The 10,685-nt window shown below is 42.0% G+C and overlaps 1 protein-coding gene across 2 annotated transcripts in view; it reads left to right on the forward strand.

The window, feature by feature from the left end:
• LOC125224774 (set1/Ash2 histone methyltransferase complex subunit ASH2) overlaps positions 1–10,457 on the forward strand; it is a 37,491-nt gene extending 27,034 nt beyond the window's left edge. For both annotated transcript variants that reach the window (XM_048128225.1, XM_048128226.1), the window contains 4 exons: positions 5,601–5,757; positions 7,360–7,483; positions 8,315–8,569; positions 10,245–10,457. In XM_048128225.1, coding sequence (XP_047984182.1) covers positions 5,601–5,757; positions 7,360–7,483; positions 8,315–8,569; positions 10,245–10,349 — 641 coding nt within the window. In that variant the 3' untranslated portion in view covers positions 10,350–10,457. The remainder of the gene's footprint in view (positions 1–5,600; positions 5,758–7,359; positions 7,484–8,314; positions 8,570–10,244) is intronic.
• Positions 10,458–10,685: the final 228 nt, after the last annotated feature.

The raw sequence follows: 10,685 nt of genomic DNA on the forward strand, positions 1-10,685 counted from the left end.
TGAGCCGGCCCTTGCTCGGTACCCTTTCGGGTACACACCTAATACGATGGAGGCATACAGGCAATCAGTAGCAAAGTCCACACAGAGCGAACACTGTCGTGAGGAAAGGGTATAGCCGGATAACCATAGTGAAACTGCCCTAAGCGATAAAACTGATTTCCTTTTACTGGATTGTATACTTATGTATGCTTTCACCAAATATCAGGCCTCAAATGTATTAGATTAAAAAAAAAAATGCAAAAAAGGAAAAACATTTTTATTTTATTTTAGCCAAAGTACTTATCCGATTTCTGTGTAATTTGGATATGTTGTATATACAATTAAGGTCAATTTCTAAAAAAAAAAATATTATTTATGTCATGAAAAAAAAAAGAAAAAAAATTGAGTTGAAAATTAAAAAAAAAGAAAAATAATACTTGCGAGATAGCGACAGTTACCAAATTTACATATTTTATGTATAATTTAATAATGTTTAACATATATTTTTTTTCAAAAATAAAAATCGGGATTAACAGTGTGAAAAAATCGGATTTGTGACATCCCATACAATGTTTTCATTCAAAATAACTTGTACGTGATTCCACTAGAACGTTTTATTCCCAACGTATTTTGAATTTAGAACTTGAAATTGAAACTTAGAATTGAAAAAAGTTAAAGTTATAGTAGTAGTAGTAGTAACTCTTTATTGTACAAAAAGACATAAAAAAAAAAGCATATATTGAGATGTGAAGTACAAAGGCGAACTTATCCCTTTGAGGGATCTCTTTCAGTTAACCTTTGAGTAAATGAGAGAGAAAACTTGAAGAGGGTAACAAATTCCGCAATTTGTACAACATGGTACCATAAAGACAATGGGCAAATAATATATAAATAATTAATATAGTATTTTATGCAACTGGTGGTTAAAAGAGGTCAAAAAAGGCGAGTGGCGTGGGTAACAATTTGAGGCGAAGCCGAAAATTGTTAATAAAGACGCCACGAGCATTTTTTGACTCAGTTAAACACCGTTGCATACAATACTTTTTCTACGACCAAGCACTTACTTTGAAAGAAAATTATAAATTCAACAAATACCTACTTTCAGTCATCTTAGTTATCTAGTGGACCACCTACCATTTCGAATATGCAGTTTGAGTGCAAACATGAAAATAAAACTGTCTATGGTATGGTTCTTTGAAGCCTGGCCACTAAGACGAATCGAGCCTAGTTGAATCGAGTTCTCATACATTTGAATGCGATTCGACGCGTCGCCAATGATCGCAGCAGAAAACGAATGAGTCTCGACTCTACGAATGCCAGGCTTTATCTGACATTCTAAGGTTGGCAACAATGTACCTATTTCATACAATATTTTAATTTTCTACGATGAAGTGATTGCTTTGTTAAGTTGGTAGCAATGTCTTTACTGAACTTTAACAGCTATATCGTGCTACTGCTACTAAATGTTTTCAGGGTATAGACTAGATAGACTTATCCTGACATCTTTTATGTAGGGTTTTAAAAGGGTGGTATTTAAACGAAAATCAAAAAAATAACTTTTTTTACGCAAATATAGTCCAAATTCATATCAAAAATACTAATTGAACAGCAAAATTTGCAACTCAAAATATTACTAAATACACTACAATATTATTCGTGGCGTGCATCTATTTTAACTTTTAGTAAAGCTTTTTCATGATTGCATCGCTAATAATTACTAACGCACAGTATACCTAGCAACGCTTTTTTTTTTAAATGTAGCTTCTATTTTTACATAATATACAGCAGTTTAATCTAAATGACACAGCATTTTTTTCTAATTGCAATCAATTTTTTTATTAATTACAACATAAAGTGACCAGCAAAAAAACATAAAATTTAAAGCGCAAGCGCACAGAGAAGAAGAACGGCTTTTTTAACTGCATTAAACAGCTTTTACGGTTCAACGAGTGATAGTCCATCCCTACGCAAGATGACGCGATTGGCGGATCGAGCAAGTTCTAACCTAACCTTACCCACTTTTATCACAAAACTTTTATTCCGTGAGGGTTACAGTTCTAACCGAACCTAACCCACTTTTCTCACAAAAGTTTGTTTCCGTGAGGGTCGCAGTTCTAACCTTTTTTTTGTTGACGGAGTGGGGAATGTTTTTACGCATTTCTCCCCGCCCGTGGGGAAGGCCATGATGGGGAGGGTATGTGGGACTCACTCATTCAGCTCCCTCTCCTGGCGAGAGGGAGGGAAAGAGAATACCCACTAAACCCAATATACTATAACCCAATATAATATACGAGGTAGGGCATAGCGAATGATATTCCGCTTTGTGTGGTAGGGCACAGCACAGCGGATATTGTCTCGCTCGAATCTAGAGCAGAGCCCAACTGGGGTAGTACCTCCGCCTTACAGAAGACCGCAGCCAAATAGCACTAGACCCTACTCATAGTGTTGTGTTCCTGTCGGTGAGTAAGGCTGCCAGAGCTCAACGAGGGTGCGGTGTGCTGATGACGGGAGGACTTACGGAACTAACTTGTTCCGTTTATTGTCCTTTGAGTCGTCGGCAACCCGAACCCTCTTAGAACTTGTACACTCCTTTTTACTGTGTACTTAACACAGCAAAAGGGAATGTACAAGTTTCTAATGGGGTGGCAACGCGCATGTGACACTGTTTGAGTTGCAGGCGTCCATAGGTTACGGTGACCGCTTTACATCAGGCGGGCCGTATACTTGTTTGCCACCGACGTAGTATAAAAAAAAAAAAAACCCCACTCCGGCGTCGCACCCTCTAAGATGTTGTATGGGGACATTACGGGCTCGCACATTCATTCTTCCGCAATGTCCCCCGTCTTTCCCGACGTTAGGCCAGAAAACCCGCACCAAGGAAGGGGACAATCAGGGACGCTTCTGATTCTCCCCCCAGTCGTGTAAGGCCGTGCAATGTGGGCCCTAACCCACTGGCCCTATTGAGGGAGGGCGCCGTTTATTGCGAACTGCGCGCGTCTACTTCCTCTACGTCTTTGCCGATGCGAAGGCGCATAGGCCGCATTTTCGCGTTCTCGCTCCTCTGTCTTCTTCTGCGAGATGATGTCCTCACAGAAGGAGATGACCGCTTTCCAGTTCCTCTCGCTACGGAGCATGGCTGCAACGACGCTGTGCAGCGATAGGTCCGTCGTTCCTATTGCTGCGGTGAGAGCGCGGCGCTCTTGCTCCCAGTGGCTGCACACCTCTAGCGTGTGTTGGGCCGAGTCGTCAGGGTCGCCGCACTGGTGACACTGGGGCCCCAATTCCCTCTTTATCTTGTGCAGGTAATGACCGAAGCAGCCGTGACCGGTCATCACCTGCGTTGCCCTATATGACAGGGCCCCGTGCTTCCTCTTCAGCCACTCCTCCATATATGGGAGGACTGCCCCTATGGTGTGTGTTCCATACGGACTGTCCTCCAGACTGTCCTCCAGACTGGCCTCCCATAGCTCTCGGAGCCTGACCTTGGCCTCTCGGTCTGCCCGCTCTGCCACTTCTGGGTCCAAGCGTTGTCCTCTAGCTCTGGCCTCCACCCTCATCGTATACCTCTCCGCCTGGACCTGGGCGTCGAGCTCCCATGGAGGAGTGCAGGCGAGGAGACACGCCGCCGCATGGGATACCGTCGAGTAGGCCCTAATTATTCTTAAGGCCACCACTTTTTGCGGCCGCCGGAGCAGGGATTTGTTTCCGCTCGACAGCCGGTCCGCCCAAATCGGGGCCTCGTATAGGGCCATACTTCTTACCACCCCGCAAAAAGGCGGCGGCATGGGGCTCCTGGTCCTCCCACGTTGGGTAGCAGCCTGCCTAGGGCGGAAGCCACGCCCACAATTCGTGGAGCAAGTCGGGTGAAATGTTCCCTGAATTCCCATTTTCTGTCCAGGACCAGGCCAAGATATTTGATATTGGCCCTGACCTGGACAGATTCCCCTCCACCTGAATCGTCAAGCCGGCGGGCAGGCGCCATCCTTTCCCCCCGAAAACTACCGCTTCCGTCTTCGAGAGGGCCACCTTTAACCCAAGCAGGCGAATGCGGCCGACCGTCAGTTCTGTGCCAACCGCCGCCCTCCTCAGTGTCTCCTCCAATTCTCTTCCCCGCACAGCCACCATTGTGTCGTCCGCGTAACATATGGTGGACATGCGGGGAAGCAGCGCCCCCTTTATCACCCAATCATATCCGATGTTCCACAGGAGTGGTCCTAAGACTGACACCTGTGGAACACCGCAGGCCATTTCTCGTTCTGCTCGACCTTCTCTTGTTTCGTAGAGCACTACTCTCTCAGATAGGTAGTGCTCCACGATTGTCCTCAGGTGGTGGTACCGAAGTGCCTCCTTGATTACGTATATGAGAGGGTGCCGAAGGCGTTGGCGATGTCGAGTGATAACGCTACGACACCCTGCCCTCTCCCCGCTGCATCCTCACTAAATTTCCTAAGACAGGAAAGTGCGTCCATTGTGGACAGCCCCGCCCGGAACCCGAATTGCCTGTCACTGACGTCCGGGCCGGTGTTCTTAAGATGTTGGAGAATGCGGCCAGCAAGGATACGCTCCAACATCTTCCCTACCTCGTCAAGGAGCACTATTATTGGCCGATATCCGGAGGGACTGTCCGGCGGGCGGCTATCTTTCCTGAGGAGGCACAACCTACTCTCTTTCCAGCCTCTCGGAAACAGGCCCTCCTTCAGGCAGTCATCAAAAAGTTCCCTAATTCGGTTTCCGAGATGCTTTAGCATGATAGGTAGGACTTTTCCAGGTACCCCGTCAGGCCCAGGAGCTTTTTTACCTCCCCTCAGGCGGATGTCTACCCTCATAATCTCGTCGTCAGAGACCCAAGGGAGTCGCAGTTCTAACCTAACCTAACCCACTTTTCTCACAAAAGTTTGTTTCCGTGAGGGTCGCAGTTCTAACCTAACCTAACCCACTTTTCTCACAAAAGTTTGTTTCCGTGAGGGTCGCAGTTCTAACCTAACCTAACCCACTTTTCTTACAAAAGTTTGTTTCCGTGAGGGTCGCAGTTCTAACCTAACCTAACCCAATTTTCTAGCAAAAGTTTGTTTTCGTGACGGTGACAATTCTGCTCCTTAGAAATAATGCAATGAATTAAGATATTGTAGCTATAATAATTATTAAATTAGCTGAACGTGAATACTTAAAAAATAAGAAAAAAGGATGTATGCTCTTCGAATTAAATAATTTGCTATGAAGACGGGTAAATTGCTGCGCAATTAGTATTTTTGATAAGATTGTTGTATTTTTGTTCCTAAAGGAATTTAATTGTCTTGCATTAGAGGAAAAAAGTAATGTCGTGCTGATGTGTATTTTGGAATAATCTGCATTACTAGTTTTGTTAATCATTTAGTTTATTTGCAGTGAAGTAATTAATTTGATGTACAGAAGTATATTATTGATGACGATAAATTGATAGGCGATTATTTTTTTGCTGTGCGTTTAATAATATCCCGTTTTAAAATTCTATGCACGACCTTGTAAGTCACGAATAACAGTACGGGAGTAGAAAAAATAAATAAATACACATACAGTAATAGGATAAACCTAACTATATCACACAAAAAGGAATGAGTATATATGTAACAATGTGGTTGCAGGAGTGTCACGCGGCGCGTGGTACTGGGAGGCCACGGTGGAGGAGATGCCGGAGGGCGCGGCGGCGCGGCTGGGCTGGGGGCGGCGCTACGCCAACCTGCAGGCGCCGCTCGGCTACGACAAGTTCGGCTACTCGTGGCGCAGCCGCAAGGGCACCAGGTCGACTACTACCACAACTGTCTATACGAGAACACTACATCAATAAATAAATAAATATTATAGGACACTCTTACACAGGGTCCATATTGGCTCATATAAAATTATTTGTTATAAAATTATTGTTTATACCGATTTGTGCTCCGAATGATAATTTCTCATAATTTTGTTTCATTATTATCAATTGTACTACTATCACTGTTCATAATAATCATTTAGCCGAAAATTTTTAATCATAAATTCTATACAAATATTTAATAACATTCATAATTTTGTGTTTAAGAAAATCATTCATCATAAAATTATTTAAAAAGTTTTGGAGAAGTTCTATGAAAAGTTTGCGCCATTCATAGAAGCGCGCTAGGAGCTTTTACAATTACATATACAATTTGCATTAAAAAGTCGTTTCTGGTTTGATCACGGTCAACCTAACACGCTCCTCCTCGCTACGCTCGTCGTCGCACCTAACACATGTGATTTTTGTTCTGTTAACAATAATATAACGATAGATTATATTACTCGCAATCGTTATGACCAATAAGTATATAAGCATTAACATTAGTATAAAATGTATTTATGATAAATGACATTATGAACATAAGTCATTCGAAGTTACGATAGTTATTAACATAAAATTGTTATAAGTAATGATCATTATAATGTAAAATTGTATGAGAACCATTTTCGGACTACCAATAATCTATATACCAATTTTATATGAACTTTGGCGCACCCTCTTACACAGATTGACTGAGGCCCACGGTAAGCTCAAGAAAACTTGTGTTGTGGGTACTCAGACAACGATATATATAATATATAAACACTTATATACATAGAAAACATCCATAACTCAGGAACAAATATCTGTGCTCATCACACAAATAAATGCCCTTACCGGGATTCGAACCCGGGACCGCGGCGCAGCAGGCAGGGTCACTACCGACTGCGCCAGACCGGTCGTCATGTGTATCCTGACTCATGACTGATTCTGAGCGCAGCTAAAGGCGCTACGCGATTCTGTAGCCGTTTGAATGCTATAAGCACAATATAATAAAGAGTACTATCGTATAGTATGGCCACTCCCGCTCCCCGCTGAAAGTGCTGCCCACCCACTCTCGGTTACCTCACAGTTACCACCTGTCAAAAACGCGAACAGTCGACCTGTCATATTTCAGTCATACACGCATAGCACGCGTTCACCTATTTACAGGTGTGCTAGGAACGCGCCTCTTTCATATATTTGATCGCCAGTGTCCGAGGTGTGCTATAAATTTGGGCACTCGTAGCACGGCCAAGCTTTATTAAAAATGCTGGAAGCTGGCTGTAAGGCTGGGTAACGTTACGCGAAATATGAAGCTACATTTTGACACTCCTTTTTGTTTTCTTCTCTGATATCATTGCATTACTAATACTCAAAATATTTGACTGACAAACAATTGGCTCTGAATCTTTAATATTGACTTTTAAATCTCACTTCACTCGCTCTGTGCAATCGCATCTGTAGCAAACTAACCGTGATATAAATACCTATTACAGAAGGTAGTATTTAGATGCCACGCTTCTTGATATTTTACATTCAATATTTAAACTAACCTTCTATTGCAGATTCCACGAGTCGCGCGGCAAACACTACAGCAACGGCTACGGCGAGGGTGACACGCTGGGCTTCCTTATTGTGATGCCTAACAACCAGAACACTAAATACACGCCCAACACCTATAAGGATCGGGTAAGTTCACGACATTCTTTTAATGGATAGTCAGAGAGGATAACGTGTCTAAAGCTGCGTTTTCACTATGTGTTCTAAACAGGGAGTGAGCATTCGTTCGTTCGTGCACCGATGAAGGTATGGAAGTCAAGTGTTTTCATCTACGCACGAACGTACAAATGCTCGCTCAGAACTCAGAACCGTTCAGAATACTGATGTGCCGACGGAAAGTTTCCAAAATTCTGAAATTTTCACATAGGAAAACTTCGGAGACTTTCCATACTTTGTATGGATGGAAACTTTCCATTTCATAAATTTAAATTCCCTTTATTTTTCGTGAGTTTCGTTAATTTTTCAAGAAATAGATTTTTTTTTGAGTTTCCGCAACTTGCACATCACTAAATAGTTCAGAACACTGGGTCACGTGTCACGTGCACCACCCGCTTAACTCAAGGTTAGTGGGCTGTCAAGTGTCAACTGTCAAATTCCATATAAAACGGTGGGGTAACCTCGGGTTGACCCTCCATTTTCGGTGGTACAAGTAACCGTAAGTGAAAATGCAGTAATATACAGCCTATACAGGTTCATACACGAAAGCTAATATGAATGATATAAACGAAACTTTGATTGTGTGAGTGATACCCTGTTTTTGTATGCCGTAATCAGATCCTCCGTTTATTTTATTCGTAATGTAATACCCTCATAGATGTTTTTATTTACTTATTTATTTAGTAAAGGTAAAAGTAAAATCGACATTGAATTCAGTTAAGACTTTAAGATTTTTGGGAGGGATCATTCTTTATTACTAATATTACATTAGAAGACATTAATAATGAATTATTATATTCCCAGCCTCTTGTAAAATTCAAAAGCCATCTCTACTACGAAGACAAAGACAACATCCAAGAATCTCTTAACAGCCTGAAGCCCCTCCCAAGCTCCAAGATCTACTTCTTCAAGAATGGCCAGTGCCAAGGTGCAGCCTTCCTGGATGTCTACCAAGGCTGTTATTATCCGTCCGTCAGTTTGCACAAGAGTGCTACTGTAAGCGTCAACTTTGGACCAAACTTTAAGCATCCCCCGGGGAGTGAATATAACTACAGACCGGTAAGTCATTCATCCTTATTCCTCCTTCAAGATCTAGTTCTTCAGTTTGCACAAGAGATAACTTTTTTTTTTTAATTTATTTAACAAAGAAAGACAATGTACACAAGCATATCATTAAAGTTTCGCCAAACTGTAAAACAGTTTGTTGGCGATGTGCTCCATCTTATCTAAAAATAACAATCTACCTATTAGATACACTACCTACAGACAGTACATCTGTTTCCAATAATGAACCCTATTTCGACGCCACACGAGTAATTATTATACTTAGGAGCCACTGTTTAAAAAAACATATCCAAAGAACATTTTCTGTGTTTTTTTTTACGTTTTGCATTTTGGCCCCTTGAACGGGGCCGCTCTTCCCTAGATCTGGCCCTGCCTGTAACATTTCACCATGGTGTAGATGACACAGGCTTAAAGCTTTTGACACTCAGTTTTGATAATTTGGCCCATATTCTTAGCTTGATACACAGACCAACCCCTATAGACATCCATTACAAGACGACTCGCGGTCGCCAGCCTTCCTAGTATTTGCACTGATATAAGCGCGGGCGCTCGCCGTGCCCGATCAGTATCGACCTATCGACCAAGTAACAGACCCGAAAGCAGCGCGTGTTTTTCGCACAAAAAAATTGGAGAAGGGTATTTTGATGCCTTAAAGATGTCCACCTGTAGTGTGAAATGGTGTGGAAAGGTAACAAGAAGCTCAAATTTAAAAACAGACGGCATTACATTCCACAAATAAGTCATATTTATAATTTATTCAGAGCCGGCATAGGTCAACTTACATTGGCCACTTACGCGTCAGTAGAGGGACAGTCATACTTCTGTCCCTTTTCATCTGGCGCGACTGCCCGCCGTCCTTGAAACGGCCAATCACAGCGCGCTTAACACATTCCCCGCCCGCTCCTCGCACCCCAAACACTGGTGACTCGTATCGCGAACAAAATATACAAGATTGCTTAGGGTTGCAAAAAAACGGTTTTTTTTCTGGCTTGAAAAAAAACATGAAAAAAAACCGTGAAAAAAAAACAGTTTTTTTTCTGGAGTATGTTTTTTTTCTAAAGTGCGAAATCTCAAAATTTGAAAGTAGCTAATACTTTTAAACGGTTTTTTAGACTTAATGTTAACTATTAAACGAATTTAATCAAATAACTTTAATTTCTGGTCTTATAAAAGTAACATTTACGAAATCTGTAGTTGGTCACTATCACTTTTTACTGTTGGCAACACCACCGCCTCTCCACGCTACACGCAGCATCGGGGATTCCCCAATAAACGTTTGTATACTGAATGTTAATTGAATTAAAATTTACGTTATTGTTATACGTTGTGTTACACGTTACAACTCACGAAAAACCGTTATTGTCGTATTATTTGTTCATCTGAAAAAAAAACATATTTAGAAAAAAAACCAAGGTGCTCGGTTTTTTTTCATGTTTTTTTTCACAATTCTGAAAAAAAAACATTTGGTTTTTTTTCTATTTACAACCCTAAGATTGCTACTCTATAGGAGGTTCTCTGTGGCTTGATATGTGTTAAAATGTCAAATATTAACCAAAGGTGTAACGCCATCTAGGCCACTGTACCTTTTTCTTTATGGTTTTGAGTACGTTTTTTTGTCAGACTTTATTTGTCTACATACGGAGTTACATATGTCTTTGTTTATATCCAGATGTCCGAGAAAGCGGAGGAAGCGATCTGCGAGCAGACGATGGCCGACCTGCTCTACCTCACCGACAACGAGGGCAAGCTGCGGCTCGACAACTTCAACCTCTGATATACGTAGCACCGTTGTTAAGGCGGTGTTTGTGCGATATGACTGAGTGTGAGATACGACACAACAGTGAACTATACATAATTACATATGTATTATACATACATACAACATACATACAATCACGCCTGTATCCCATGAAGGGGTAGGCAGAGCACATGAAACTACTCAAGTTTCAGTGCCACTCTTGGCAAATAAGGGGTTGAAAGAAAACGAAACTGTGACATTGCAGTGACAGGTTGCCAGCCTCTCGCCTACGCCACAATTAACCCATCCCACAGTCGCCTTCTACGACACCCACGGGAAGAAAGGGGGTGGTGAAATTCTTAACCCGTCACC

This window comes from Leguminivora glycinivorella, chromosome 3 (assembly GCF_023078275.1).
Source record: "Leguminivora glycinivorella isolate SPB_JAAS2020 chromosome 3, LegGlyc_1.1, whole genome shotgun sequence".
Taxonomy (NCBI): Eukaryota; Metazoa; Arthropoda; class Insecta; order Lepidoptera; family Tortricidae; genus Leguminivora; species Leguminivora glycinivorella.